The following is a 15928-nucleotide window of genomic DNA, read 5'->3' as shown; positions in this document are numbered from 1 at the left end:
GACTGGCCACCCCTCATAGCCTGGTTCCTCTCTAGGTTTGAAACCTCGATAGTGAAACTATAAGACAGACAGTCACTCTGACATAATACAGGAAGGAAACGTGTTCTAAAACATATCAGAGATATGTAATAAAAACATTAGTTATCAGTCAGACTCTTTACTTCTCTTTATTAAGTGTTCATAAATGTTATCCCTGAACACATGATTAAATAAATAGATCACTGGACACCCAGAGAAATAATTAAGGGAATAGATTTAAGACCATTTTTATAGCAGTTTCCACATATAAGGTAACAAGTGTGAAAAAGGCCAAACAATCAATCAATCTATCTATCTATCTATCTATCTATCTATCTATCTATCTATCTATCTATCTATCTATCTATCTATCTATCTATCTATCTATCTATCTATCTATCTATCTATCTATCTATCTATCTATCTATCTATCTATCTATCTATCTATCTATCTATCTATCTATCTATCTATCTATCTATCTATCTATCTATCTATCTATCTATCTATCTATCTATCTATCTATCTATCTATCTATCTATCTATCTATCTATCTATCTATCTATCTATCTATCTATCTATCTATCTATCTATCTATCTATCTATCTATCTATCTATCTATCTATCTATCTATCTATCTATCTATCTATCTATCTCATCTATCTATCATTCAATCTATCTATCTATCATTCAATCTATCTATCTATCATTCAATCTATGTTTCTGTTGTTTGGTCTTGTTTGGCTGCGTTTACACAGGCAGCCCAATTCTGATCTTTACACAAGCAGACAAATTTGAATCTTTACACAGGCAGACAAATTCTGATATTTTGCCCAATTATTGACAAGAGATCAGATTGGTCAAAAGACCAATTAGTGGCAAAAGATCATAATTGTGTTGCCTGTGTAAAAACAGCCTTAATGAGGTATACAGTATGTGATTGTTATACAGCTACGGAGACAGGTGTTTTAGCTCCACACCTTCCATTCTTTAGGCAGATAGCCGTTATTCCACTGGCTACTCCCAGCACCAGTAAGAGTGGAGCTAGAGCCAGGGCCACTGTGGTATCAGCAGCAGTTGCTATGATCACCCCTACTACTACACACACTACTGTTACTGCTAGAGCGATGTGTAAATTCCTCTTTTTATCTACCTTCTCCCTTTTCTCTTCCTCCTTTTCTTTCTCTATCTCTACCTTTACCTCTTCTTTTAATTTTCTCTCCTCCTCCTCCTTCCTTCTTTTCTCCTCCTCCCTCCTCCTCTCCTCCGCCTCTCTGATCTTCCTCTGAGCCTTCTGGTACATCTCGTTGGTGTAGTGCTCTCCTCCGTTCAGCTCCACCATCTCTTTGATCTTCTCCAGCAGCTCTGGGACCTGAGTGGGGTCGTCTTTGGCGTCGTTGTTGAACGAGTGATACCCGCCGCCTAAAGTGATGGAGAGTCTCCTTAGCTCTTTACACATCTTCAGAGAATCTGTCACCTGTTTCCCCTTCAGCTGGTCTTTACAGGTGAACAGTAAGATGGTGTACATGGAGGCGTCCTCTCCAAAGTTCTCCTGGATCCACCTCACGGCGTTCCTCTCCTCCTCTGTGAACCTCACCCCCAGCCTGATCACCAGCAGGAAGGCGTGGGGGCCCGGGACGGACATGTTAACGCACTCCTCTATTTTCTCTTTCACTTCTTCGTCTGACCTGGCTGTGTCGAAGAGGCCTGGTGTGTCAACCACATGAACCATCGTCCCGTTGACCTCTCCACTCTGTCTCTCACACTGTCCAGTCACTGACGCAGGGGAAGAGTCGACTTTAAATACATTCTTCCCCAGGATGGTGTTTCCTGTTGCGCTCTTCCCTGCTCCAGTCTTCCCTAGCAACACAATCCTCAGGTCAGCGGTCAAACCAGACCCTGTAAAAACCACACAGATGAAGTCAATGTAGCTCCCAGTAACTATAGCAACAACAACTAAAACATTAAAAGTAACTCAACTATCACACTGTAAAATAGAAATAATGTATGTTGATTCATTTAATTCATTCAATGATTCATTCAATGATTATTTTAACCATAACCATCCTGCTCAAAGTTACTAATAGAGTTAGTATTATAAGTTACTAGTAGAGTTAGTATTATAAGTTACTAGTAGAGTTAGTATTATAAGTTACTAGTAGAGTTAGTACTATAAGTTACTAGTAGAGTTAGTATTATAAGTTACTAATAGAGTTAGTATTATAAGTTACTAGTAGAGTTAGTATTATACGTTACTAGTAGAGTTACTATTATAAGTTACTAGTAGAGTTAGTATTATAAGTTACTAGTAGAGTTAGTATTATACGTTACTAGTAGAGTTACTATTATAAGTTACTAGTACAGTTAGTATTATAAGTTACTAGTAGAGTTAGTATTATAAGTTACTAGTAGAGTTAGTATTATAAGTTGCCCAGCTGTAATGTGTGGTGTGTTATGTTTTGACTCAACCATTAGAGACCATAACATCACAGTCCAAACAGAGTACATACCATCATGATTTGAGTCAACCATTAGACCAAAACATTACAGTGAAAACAGAGCACATACCATCATGTTTTGTTGAGCCACACCCATCAGACTCAGGCAACCGTTTCAGCTCCATCTCTCTGAGTGGTTGAACCAGCTCTTTCAGCTCCCCTGCCTGCGTTGAACCAGCTCTTTCAGCTCCCCTGCCTGCGTTGAACCAGCTCTTTCAGCTCCCCTGCCTGCGTTGAACCAGCTCTTTCAGCTCCCCTGCCTGCGTTGAACCAGCTCTTTCAGCTCCCCTGCCTGCGTTGAACCAGCTCTTTCAGCTCCCCTGCCTGCGTTGAACCAGCTCTTTCAGCTCCCCTGCCTGCGTTGAACCAGCGGTCTGAGTACTAAAGTTTTCTCACAAACAAAGAAAGGAATATCCTGTGCATCTGGCAGAATGGAGGGGAGGTTCCTGCTTCCCTGGATTGTCTACAGTTCTGACAAACATGGTCTGCATCCCAAATGGCACCCTATTCCCTATATAGTCTACTACTTTAGAGAAGGGCCCTGGTCAAAAGTAGTGCACTATATAGGAAACAGAGTGCCATTTGGGATGAACACGTGGACTGTTTCTCGAAACATCCCCTACCCCCTAGCCCCAACCCCCAGGGAGTAGATCTGAAAGGCTTGGGTAGGTATCAGCAATATGTTGGAAGTTCCACCTATCCTATCAGAAGGCAAGGTAGAGTCACTACCATGTTGCTTATACCTGTCCAACTCCTCCAGATCTACAGGAAGTATTTAGGCTGTAGTAAGGAGGCTAGGGGTTGGTAGTAGGGGGCAGGCAGGGGCCAGGCTAGGGGTTGGTTGTAAGGGGCCAGCCTGTAAGGACCTGGCTAGAGGTCAGGCTAGGGGTTGGTTGTAATGGGCCAGGCTCTAGGGGCCAGGCTAAGGGGCCATGCCAAGGCCAGGCTAGGGGCCAGGCTGTAGGGGGCAGGCAGTGGCCAGGCTAGGGGTTGGTTGAATCTGGACCAAATTTTCCTGCTTTGTGATTAACATAAATGAACTGAAAACCCATACTAACACATGGTCATATTAACACTATTGCACAGTACTACAGTACTTTTGTCCAGCTAATAGCCTAACCACCGATCAAGCAACATTATCGACCAAACTTTAAAATCCTTTTGCCGCAGTGTTATTTTGTTACAGCAATATTGGTCAAATTAAGATTTTACTCTGTACATGAAAAAAATGATGTTTCAAACTTCTCTGACTTTCTGGTGTAGGTGTTGCTGAACCTGTAAGGGAAGTAGCTATACATGTTATTCTACAACTCTCTCTATATATATATCTCTCTCTATTCTCTCTCTCTCTATCTCTCTCTCTCTCTCTCTTTCTCAGCCTCACACAACAACTGTAACGATTTCCCTTGCAATTACGTTTTAAAAATTGAAATATAATTACTGCACGTTGACTAGAAACATATTCAGAACTAAATTAGTGTGGTAAAACATGAGTATACATACTCACCCGACAGACACACCATGTCCCGTCCTCTAATAACGATTCTGTACACAATAATACACATCATAGAGATATAATGAACTATTAGCAATGTGCACTTCCTGTATGGCAGACAGCTGATTCCTACATTAACTTTTAGCAATGTGCACTTCCTGTACGGCAGACAGTTGATTCCTACATTAACTATTAGCAATGTGCACTTCCTGTACGGCAGACAGTTGATTCCTACATTAACTATTAGCAATGTGCACTTCCTGTACGGCAGACAGTTGATTCCTACATTAACTATTAGCAATGTGCACTTCCTGTACGGTAGACAGTTTATTCCTACATGAACTATTAGCAATGTGCACTTCCTGTACAGCAGACGGTTGATTCCTACATTAACTATTAGCAATGTGCACTTCCTGTACGGCAGACAGTTGATTCCTACATTAACTATTAGCAATGTGCACTTCCTGTACGGCAGACAGTTGATTCCTACATTAACTATTAGCAATGTGCACTTCCTGTACGGCAGACAGTTGATTCCTACATTAACTATTAGCAATGTGCACTTCCTGTACGGCCGACAGTTGATTCCTACATTAACTATTAGCAATGTGCACTTCCTGTACGGTAGACAGTTTATTCCTACATGAACTATTAGCAATGTGCACTTCCTGTACGGCAGACAGTTGATTCCTACATTAACTATTAGCAATGTGCACTTCCTGTACGGTAGACAGTTTATTCCTACATGAACTATTAGCAATGTGCACTTACTGTATGGCAGACGGTTGATGCCTGACAGCGCCATCAATTAACGAGATCTAACCTGGCGCAGCCAGCGCCATCAATTAATGCGATCTAACCTGGTGCAGCCAGCGCCATCAATTAACGCGATTTAACCTGATGCAGCCAGCGCCAACAATTAACGAGATCTAACCTGGCGCAGCCAGCTCCATCAATTAACGAGATCTAACCTGGTGCAGCCAGCTCCATCAATTAACGAGATCTAACCTGGTGCAGCCAGCTCCATCAATTAACGAGATCTAACCTGGTGCAGCCAGCTCCGATAAATTAACGAGATCTAACCTGATGCAGCCAGCACCATCAACTAATGAGCTCTAACCTGATGCAGCCAGTGACATCAATTAACGAGATCTAACCTGATGCAGCCAGCTCCATCAATTAACGAGATCTAACCTGATGCAGCCAGCACCATCAACTAATGAGATCTAACCTGATGCAGCCAGCTCCATCAATTAACGAGATCTAACCTGATGCAGCCAGCACCATCAACTAATGAGATCTAACCTGATGCAGCCAGCGCCATCAATTAACAAAGAGGTTTGTTGCCCAAATGAGCCACATTTACGTGTCCTTAAAAACAACCTATAACAAATCACAAAAACACTATTCCTTGTGTTACAATGTGCAGCATATGCAAATTTGTATAGACAATTTTGGGGTATTGATTTTTTAGGTCTATATATTGGATAAATATTTTGACAGGCTTGTTTAGATAAACATATGTTTCTACTTATAATTACCAACATTTGGGCAGTTATGTGTACTCATTGATGCCAAGGGAAGCCAGACATCCAAAAATATTTTACCAATAAAAGAACAACAATTATAAAATAATTCCTCTTTCGTTTACATAATTTTCCGTTAATTTGCAAGTGGCTGAATCTCAACGGAGAAATCATCTGAGCAAGGGAAACGCCCCTCTGTCTCAGTATGTGTAGCCCATGTGTCTGATGCCGTCTGGACCAAAATAGAATATATAACATGTTGCTGCCATAGCATTTGATTGATGCCAGCAAGCATTTAGCCTCTCTTGATAAAAACATTATAAAATAATTAGCTAATCAGCGTTGAGCTGAGCTGAACTGTGGGTTGTCCTGGTGCAGCAAAACAGCCCCATCCTAAGAAAAACGTAATCTTCAGAAAAACGTGTCTGTTTCTGGTCTGTTTGTGTTGATGTCCTAAGTCATGGATGGAGACTTAATTTTGACTTAATTCTCTGTACAGGTCAATGATTATGACAGCATTCTGATCTAACTATAAATGAATATGTTGTGCCACTGGCCTAAGAAGATTGAAGTTCTATCTTAGCCTAGATGTAGCCTAGTAGGCTTACTTTAACTAGCTAGCTAACTTAGCTGGTTCATTGTTGCCAATGTGTTGGAATTTAAGCTAGCAAGCATTTTAGCTAGGTAGCCTATGACAACAAAAAATGAACAGTGTACTGTATGACAGAGTCATAGACCGTTTAGCCAACATGAAAGAGAGGAGGATGGCATTGGTGTTCAACTAGTCTACAAGTAGGGTGAGTCAACATGTTTTGTTTTACTCGCGCACACAGACAGAAATCAGTACCATGGGAAGCCACATGATATTTAGCAACATTGATTGGACTAAATTGTTTTTGGTATCTTTAAGTGTGTTTTCTGTGTATTAAACTATGCAGATATAGCTTTCTTGATTTGATGATATTTAAATGTTTAAGTTAAAATGGTGCTGGAATAGCGGAGGCAGTGCTCCTGTTGTCTTTGTGCTGACTTGAGGTAACTTCGTGGTTCTAAATCAAATCAAAGTTTATTTGTCACGTGCGCCAAATACAACAGCTGTAGACCTTACAGTGAAATGCTTACTTACAGGCTCTAACCAATAGTGCAAAAAATGTATTAGGTGAACAATAGGTAGGTAAAGAAATAAAACAACAGTAAAAAGACAGGCTATATACAGTAGCAAGGCTATAAAAGTAGCGAGGCTACATACAGACACTGGTTAGTCAGGCTGATTGAGGTAGTATGGACATGTAGATATGGTTAAAGTGACTATGCATATGTGATGGGTGGTGGGTGGGACACAATGCAGATAGCCCGGTTAGTCAATGTGCGGTTGGTCGGCTCAATTGAGGTATTATTTTTTCAGTAGTGGTTTAGTAAACTGTAGAAAACATGAACTTGCTGGACCATGCTGTACACTGTAGAGGTCGACCGATTAATCGGAACGGCCGATTAATTAGGGCCGATTTCAAGTTTTCATAAAAATCGGTAATCGGCATTTTGGGACCGATTATGGCCGATTACATTGCACTCCACGAGGAGACTGCGTGGCAGGCTGACTACCTGTTATGCGAGTGCAGCAAGGAGCCGAGGTTAGGTGCTAGCTAGCATTAAACTTATCTTATAAAAAACAATCAATCTTAAGATAATCACTAGTTAACTACACATGGTTGATGATATTACTAGTTTATCTAGCTTGTCCTGCGTTGCATATAATCGATGCGGTGCCTGTTCATTTATCATTGAATCACAGCCTACTTCGCCAAACGGGTGATTTAACAAGCGCATTCGCGAAAAAAGCACTGTCGTTGCACCAATGTGTACCTAACCATAGACATCAACGCCTTTCTTAAAATCAATACACAACTATATATTTTTAAACCTGCATATTTAGTTAATATTGCCTGCTAACATGAATTTATTTTAACTAGGGAAATTGTGTCACTTCTCTTGCGTTCTGTGCATGCAGAGTCAGGGTATATGCAGCAGTTTGGTCGCCTGGCTCGTTGCGAACTGTGTGAAGACCATTTCTTCCTAACAAAGACCGTAATTAATTTGCCAGAATTGTACGTAATTATGACATAACATTGAAGGTTGTGCAATGTAACAGCAATATTTAGACTTAGGGATGCCACCCGTTAGATAAAATATGGAACGGTTCCATATTTCACTGAAAGGATAAACGTTTTGTTTTCAAAATGATAGTTTCAGGATTTGGCCATATTAATGACCTAAAGCTCGTATTTCTGTGTGTTATTAAGTTATAATTAAGTCTATGATTTGAAAGAGCAGTCTGACTGAGCGGTGGTAGGAAGCAGCATGCTCGTAAGCATTCATTCAAACAGCACTTTCCTGCATTTACCAGCAGCTCTTCGCTCTGCTTCAAGCATTGCGCTCTTTATGACTTCAAGCCTATCAACTCCCGAGATTAGGCTGGCAATACTAAAGTACCTATTAGAACATCAAATAGTCAAAGGTATATTAAATACAAATGGTATAGAGAGAAATAGTCCTATAATAACTACAAACTAAAACTTCTTACCTGGGAATATTGAAGACTCATGTTAAAAGGAACCACCAGCTTTCATATGTTCTGAGCAAGGAACTTAAACGTTAGCTTTTTTACATGGCACATATTGCACTTTTACTTTCTTCTCCAACACTTTGTTTTTGCATTATTTAAACCAAATTGAACATGTTTCATTATTTATTTGAGACTAAATTGATTTTATTGATGTATTATATTAAGTTAAAATAACTGTTCATTCAGTATTGTTGTAATTGTCATTATTACAAATATATATATATATATATATAAAAATCGGCCTATTAATTGGTATTGGCTTTTTTGGTCCTCCAATAATCGGTATCGGTGTTGAAAAATCATAATCGGTTGACCTCTAGTACACTGTAAGACTTTTCTGTAATATCAACAGTAAAACACTGTAGAATGCACAGTAAAATAACTTAAATGTGTTTTACAGCATTAATGCTGTAGATTGCACTGCATCATGGGTAAAATGCTGAAAAATACTGTTGTTAACTGTAAATGTAAGCCTCCTGTAAATATTACTCTAACTTACTGTATTTCTTTACAGTAGTACCCGAACACTGCTGTAGTTGGCGGTGACAAACGGTCTGTGGTATGTGTGTGAGAGAGAGAAAGAGAGCTGTATCTCATAGTTGAAACCAAGGCTGTTCTCAGGGCAGCTCTGCCGGTTTTGACTAGCAGAAGATACTTTTCATAGCAGGTTACGATAACTAGGTAAAGGTTAGGGAAAGCTAAAATACTAACAATGTCCCCGATGCGACTCGAATCTATCTACAACCAGGCCTGCCCTGAGAACAGACTTGATTTCCACTAATGCGATGCTCCTCGCCAAACGGTCTGTGAGGAAGACTCATGAGAAAATAAGCTTTCTGTTCTACTCTAGCTATTTTATTTTTGTGGAAAAGTCGCCTAAATATTTTTGAGCAGCTGATAAGTATGTAGTAATTCCATATACTATATTCTTCTATATACCTACTGCAGGTTTTCTTAACTAAGCTACTAACTAGCTAGCTAACGTTAGCTTGTTTGGATTGTGTTAGCTAACAGTAGCCAAGTTGACATGTTGGTCTTTTGCATTGATCTTTCTTGTTGCTCTTTCAGATTCCTCTGCATCACTCAGTGTGTTCTTCTTAAACCAGTGTAGGCATGGAAGGTCTTCAATATGCAATTAAACACCAATTCCACGAGTTGGAGACCGAGACGGTGAGATCTTTGTCAGTACATCTGAGGGAAAATGTTAGAGTGGAGAATATTAAAGACCTTGAATATGTTCAACCAGAGGACATAAAAGACCATTTGACGCCAATATAGTGCCGGGAATTGCTTCAGTCCTTCAACCAAAGAGGTGAGATCTTGACTGATGAATGTAACATTTGTATGTAATTGTTATGAAAAAAGGTGATATCTACAACGTAAATGGTTATTTGACTGTCCCCATAGGAGAACCCTTTGAAGATCCCTTTTTGATTCCAGGTAACGTTACATGTATAACCCTTTTGGTTCCAGGTAGAACTCATCTGCGTTCCATGTAGAACCCTTTCCACAGAGGGTTCTACGTGGTACCCAAAAGGGTTTTACCTGGAAACAAAAAGGGTTCTCCTATGGGGACAGCCAAAGAACCCTTTCGGAACCCTTTTTCTAAGAGCGTACACACACAAGGTTAAAAAGGTTCTGTAAATAGTTCATTTGTTTGCCCTCAAAATAAATGGTTTATGCTACAGTGGGGGAAAAAAGTATTTGATCCCCTGCTGATTTTGTACGTTTGCCCACTGACAAAGAAAGGATCAGTCTATAACTTTAATGGTAGGTTTATTTCAGCAGTGAGAGACAGAATAACAACAAAAATATCCAGAAAAACGCATGTCAGAAATGTTATAAATTGATTTGCATTTTAATGAGGGAAATAAGTACTTGACCCCCTCTCAATCAGAAAGATTTCTGGATCCCTGGTGTCTTTTATACAGGTAACGAGCTGAGATTAGGAGCACACTCTTAAAGGGAGTGCTCCTAACCGCAGCTTGTTACCTGTAAAAAAGACACCTGTCCACAGAAGCAATCAATCAATCAGATTCCAAACTCTCCACCATGGCCAAGACCAAAGAGCTCTCCAAGGATGTCAGGGACAAGATTGTAGACCTACACAAGGCTGGAATGGGCTACAAGACCATCGCCAAGCAGCTTGGTGAGAAGGTGACAACATTTGGTGCGATTATTCGCAAATGGAAGAAACACAAAAGAACTGTCAATATCCCTCGGCCTGGGGCTCCATGCAAGATCTCACCTCGTGGAGTTGCAATGATCATGAGAACGGTGAGGAATCAGCCCAGAACTACACAGGAGGACCTTGTCAATGATCTCAAGGCAGCTGGGACCATAGTCACCAAGAAAACAATTGGTAAAACACTATGCCGTGAAAGACTGAAATCCTGCAGCGCCCGCAAGGTCCCCCTGCTCAAGAATACATATACATGCCCATCTGAAGTTTGCCAATGAACATCTGAATGACTCAGAGGACAACTGGTGAAAGTGTTGGGGTCAGATGCGACCAAAATGGAGCTCTTTGACATCAACTCAACTCACCGTGTTTGGAGGAGGAGGAATGCTGCCTATGACCCCAAGGACACCATCCGCACCATCAAACATGGAGGTGGAAACATTATGCTTTGGGGGTGTTTTTCTGCTAAGGGGACAGGACAACTTCACCGCATCAAAGGGACGATGGACGGGGCCATGTAGTGTCAAATCTTCGGTGAGAACCTCCTTCCCTTAGCCAGGGCATTGAAAATGGGTCGTGGATGGGTATTTCAGCATGACAATGACCCAAAACACACGGCAAAGGCAACAAAGGAGTGGCTCAAGAAGAAGCACATTAAGGTCCTGGAGTGGCCTAGCCAGTCTCTAGACCTTAATCCCATAGAGAATCTGTGGAGGAAGCTGAAGGTTCGAGTTGCCAAACGTCAGCCTCGAAACCTTAATGACTTGGAGAAGATCTGCAAAGAGGAGTGGGACAAAATCCCTCCTGAGATGTGTGCAAACCTGGTGGCCAACTACAAGAAACGTCTGACCTCTGTGATTGCCAACAAGGGTTTTGCCACCAAGTACTAAGTCATGTTTTTCAGAGGGGTCAAATACTTATTTCCCTCATTAAAATGCAAATCATTTTATAAAATTTTTGACATGCGTTTTTCAGGATTTTTTTGTTGTTATTCTGTCTCTCACTGTTCAAATAAACCTACTATTAAAATTATAGACTGGTCATTTCTTTGTAAGTGGGCAAACGTACAAAATCAGCAGGGGATCAAATACTTTTCCCCCCACTGTATGAGGGAGCGCGGCAAATGTAATAAAAGGGACAGAAATGCCAAAAATACATAAAAGTACAAAATAATACAAATGTTTCTTTAAATTGTTTGTTTGTCTTCTTGTGCTGGTATGGAGTGCAGCACATAGCCTAACATTTTTTTCTTTGTAATTTTTTAAAGAAAATATTATCTGTAACAATGGATAGGACTCTTGTCCTCCTCCAAGCACCAGTGACCTCCAGGAACAGTGGCCTTTCCTTTTCACCAAGTTATGGTTCTGCGACCACTTCCATACCCCCCCTGGCATCGTGATTGACAGTCGCCTGACTCAAGCTCTTCTGAACAAGAGTAAGAGAATTGTCAACATTTTTAAAAGCCAAAAGACCATTCTGCCATTCTTTTGTTGATGACCCACTTCAAAGAGAAGGACGAATCTCTGTTCCTCTTGGCAGATGTAAGGAATAGTGTTTTTAGACTTAGATTAATGGTGTTTATACTGTACTATTACACATGATATGAATATTTTTTATGTGTATGTTTTGTGATTTTAGGTCACTGCAACTCCGGTTGATGTCGAGGCGCGAATTCCTTTGCCATTTCATATCCAACATTTTTATGCAAGTAAAGTCCAGGTCAGATAAAAAATGTTATGACAGGAATGGAAACAAACAAAATTCAAACAAAATTTGGGCAGGTAGTGTTCTCCTGGCATCCGCCAAACCCAGATTCATCTGTCGGACTACCAGATGGTGAAGCTTGATTCAACACTCCAGAGAACGTGTTTCCACTGCTCCAGAGTCCAATGGCGGCAAGCTTTACACCACTCCAGCCGACACTTTGTGTATGGTGATCTTAGGCTTGTGTACGGATGCTCGGCCATGGAAACTTATTTCATGAAGCTCCCGACGAACAGTTCCTGTGCTGATGTTTCTTCCAGAGGCTGTTTGGAACTTGGTAATGAGTGTTGCAACCCGAAGACAGACACGCGGCTGAGCTGTTGTTGCTCCTAGACGTTTCTACTTCACAATAACAGCACTTACAGTTGACCAGGGCAGCTCTAGCAGGGCCGAAATTTGAAGAACTGACTTGTTGGAAAAATGTCATCCTATGACAGTGCCATGTTGAAAGTCACTGAGCTCTTCAGTAAGGCCATTCTACTGCCCATATTTGCCTATAGAGATTGCATGGCTGTGTGCTCTATTTTATAAACCTGTCAGCAACGGGTGTGGCTGAAATAGCCGAAACCACTAATTTGAAGGGGTGTCCACATACTTTTGTAGATATAGTGTACATTTATTGAATATCTTATCAATTAAAATAGCCAATTTGGGTGCAATCAATTAGCTTAATTTCTCAGTGATCAAATTATATTTCCACAACAAAAAAAGTGCTTGAAAACTCATCTTAATTTCAGAACAATCTGAGATGGTGAAATCCTATTCCTCAGAACCACCCCAATAGGCGTCCATGCATTGATAACCTTCAAAAATGGCTGATACAGACCCTGCTGCTAACCACAATGGAGAGGAGAAAATGTATCCCCACCCCAATACGGCCGAACTGACCAATGCTGATATCTTGCATCGAGACAATATTTCTTCTCTTCTGATCCTTTTTCTCTCCTTCTGTTGCCTCTCTTTCTCTCTCTTATCCACTTCCTGTCTCTTCCTCTCCTCCTCCTCTTCGATCTTCATCTGGGCCTCCTGGTACATCTCATTGGTGTAGTGTTTTCCTCCATTCCTCGACACCATCTCCTCTATCTTCTTCAGCAGCTCTGAAACCCGAGTGTTGTCTTTTCTCTTGTCATTGTTTAGGGAGTGATATCTGCCCCCACAGATATTGATGAGTTTCTGTAGATCTTTGCTCTTAGCCAGAAACTCCTCCACTGATTTTCCCTTCAGTTGATCTCCATGTGTGAACAGCACTATGGTGTACATTGATGCTTCTTCTCCAAAGCTCTCCTGGATCCACTTCACAGTGTTCCTCTCCTCCTCTGTGAACCTCCCCAGTCTGATCACCAGCAGGAAGGCGTGGGGTCCTGGGACTGACATGTAGATGGCCTTTTCCATTTCACTTTTCATTTCCGTATCAGTCAGTTTCGTGTCAAAGAGTCCTGGTGTGTCAATCACATTGATCTTCTTTCCAGCCACCACTCCACTCTGCTTCATACAGTGTGAGGTAACAGACTCAGGGGAGGAGTCTTCTTTAAACCCCTCCCTCCCCAGGATGGTGTTTCCTGTTGCACTCTTCCCTGATCCAGTCTTCCCTACTAAAACTATCCTCAGGTCAGAGAGCTGCCCTGAATCTGAAAATAGACAAGAAGTGCTTGAGTTGATAGTGTCTTGATAAAAGTCTTCTGAAAACTGTGTGTGTGCATTTATCAAGACACTATGTGTTCATGCACAGTATGTGTGTGTACCTTGGCATTGACCAGTGAAGTCTTGCTGACACAGTGTCAACAGGAACATAATCTTCAGAGTCCTTCCTCTTCCTCGTTCCATTTCTACTACTGCAGCCAATCAAAAACATGGAAACAGATGATGACCTCATTACAAAATACAAAGTCCACATTTCTTCAGTGACTCATCTGGGAGTGTTTGGCAGAGTTCCAATGTTTACAGATGAGAATAAACTACTTGACTTTCAAATGATAAAAACTATAAAACTACAAACTATAAAAAGAGTAATGTTATGTGGTATAACTGTTGTAAGACAAATTACATTCCCTAACAACGTAGCCTACATCAGGTGAACATAATGTACTCATATGTGTATCAAATGACATTCTTAACATGGCTATTATTCTACTGTTGCCTGGCTGCTACTGTCAAGACTAGATAGACCAGTTAGAGGTTGTGTTCCCATTAACATCAAATATCACATCTACTGGGTAGACAGACAGGAAAATTATAAACAATAATTAAGTGGAATCAGTATAACTGATACCAGTACTTAATGTGTAAATCGGGAGGTGTCAGAACACAAAGCATAGTGTTCCTCTGTCCCTCTGCTCAGACGTTGCTGACACCAGATCTTACAACGCCTGGACAGGTATTTTCCCTGTCAGCTAACCACATCATATGTTTTAGCAATCTATCAGTCAACCATTGGTTGATGCATGCAACGTCTAAGCAGTGTGACCTTAGTCAGTACTGACAAAAACCTGCAGGTGTGTCCCTGACAGCAACAACCTGCTAGAAGATGGCTGTTGACCCAAGATCAGCCTCCTTGAACACGATACAGTATACTGCACTATCTCTGCACTAACCAAGGTACAGTATACTGCACTATCTTTGCACTAACCAAGGTACAGTTTACTGCACTATCTCTGCACTAAACAAGGTACAGTATACTGCACTATATTTGCACTAAACAATATACAGTATACTGCACTATCTCTGCACTAACCAAGGTACAGTTTACTGCACTATCTCTGCACTAAACAAGGTAAATGTTTCAGGTAAAAGTCTAACCATGCTTCTCCTTTCACTGTTCTACAATATTAAAACGTGTATAAATACAAACAAACTAATCATATGATTATTTACGCATAAATATTAACAGACCTGTTATCAATACAATGTCTACTTAATATTGTGCTACAGTTATTCAAATACTTTAAGTAGATTGTTGTACGACATTTAATTAGTAAGGTAGTTAAGTTGAATACTCACTTTTAGTGTGGTTGCACGGATCTGTTAATTGTTGTCCCCTGTTGTCACTGAGAGAGCTGAAGCAGTGGGCCTGCTGGTTTTGCAGAGTCAGGTGCCCCAGGTGGGTGGAGATTTACCTTAAGGACCAAAGGAATAGTCTAAAACTCATGCAATACTAAAGTGCTGCACCTCACCATTGTGCTGCAGCTTACATTCTGTTAAGTTTCATTTTCCCAGCACGTACTCAATTCTAGCCAATGAGAGAATGTTGCTAGGCAAACATTATTCTACTCAGGATAGACAAAATCTGAATTTTGATTGGGTATTGCTGTTCAACCTTGGCTGCTTGCCAGAATCATAAGATAGGCCACATCTTTGGATAAAATGAAACGTGTTGGACACATAGAAGTCTCCTTCTGGGAAAAAATAGGTTAAAAATTAAATATCAAATAAAACTGCATTTTGAAATGTAACTGTATACTGTAGTTTTAACTTTATAGTTGCCTAACCTGGTCCCAGATCTGTTTCTGCTCTTTCCAACTCCATAGAATACCACAGTATGCGTCACAATACCCATAAAACCTAGCTGTCCACCATTCATTTTTCACATAGAGGATTATAGAAACACTTAAAATGGTAACACTATACGGTCATAACCATGTCATAATATGTCTTAACAACTGACATAACTTGTCATAACCTGTCACAATATGGTCATAACACTGTCATGATACATATATTTAGACCTGTTGTGACATATCTTGAATTATTTTATGGCAGGTTATGACACCTACATAAGAGTCAAAACCCACAGAACCTACCACACAAAGCAAAACATTCCATTACAA

At 40.6% G+C, this 15928-nt stretch overlaps 2 protein-coding genes across 2 annotated transcripts; both read right to left on the bottom strand.

Annotated features, from left to right (window-relative positions):
* Positions 1 to 679: 679 nt before the first annotated feature.
* Positions 680 to 3088, bottom strand: LOC106592411 (GTPase IMAP family member 7). Its single transcript, XM_014183752.3, has 2 exons — positions 2585 to 3088; positions 680 to 1915 (listed from the first exon to the last, which is right to left on the bottom strand). The coding sequence occupies exons 1-2, from the start codon at positions 2637 to 2639 to the stop codon at positions 960 to 962; spliced, it is 1011 nt and encodes a 336-aa protein (XP_014039227.1). The 5' UTR covers positions 2640 to 3088; the 3' UTR covers positions 680 to 959.
* Positions 3089 to 12699: 9611 nt separating this feature from the next.
* LOC106592430 (GTPase IMAP family member 9) lies at positions 12700 to 15345 on the bottom strand. Its single transcript, XM_082958611.1, has 3 exons — positions 15102 to 15345; positions 13847 to 13936; positions 12700 to 13732 (listed from the first exon to the last, which is right to left on the bottom strand). Exons 2-3 carry the CDS (start codon positions 13926 to 13928, stop codon positions 12864 to 12866), a joined length of 951 nt encoding a protein of 316 aa, XP_082814737.1. The 5' UTR covers positions 13929 to 13936; positions 15102 to 15345; the 3' UTR covers positions 12700 to 12863.
* Positions 15346 to 15928: the final 583 nt, after the last annotated feature.

This window comes from Salmo salar, chromosome 12 (genome assembly GCF_965601325.2).
Source record: "Salmo salar chromosome 12, fSalSal1, whole genome shotgun sequence".
Taxonomy (NCBI): domain Eukaryota; kingdom Metazoa; phylum Chordata; class Actinopteri; order Salmoniformes; family Salmonidae; genus Salmo; species Salmo salar.
The sequence above is the reverse complement of the archived record's forward strand: the minus strand, read 5'-3'. Positions and strand labels throughout refer to the sequence as shown.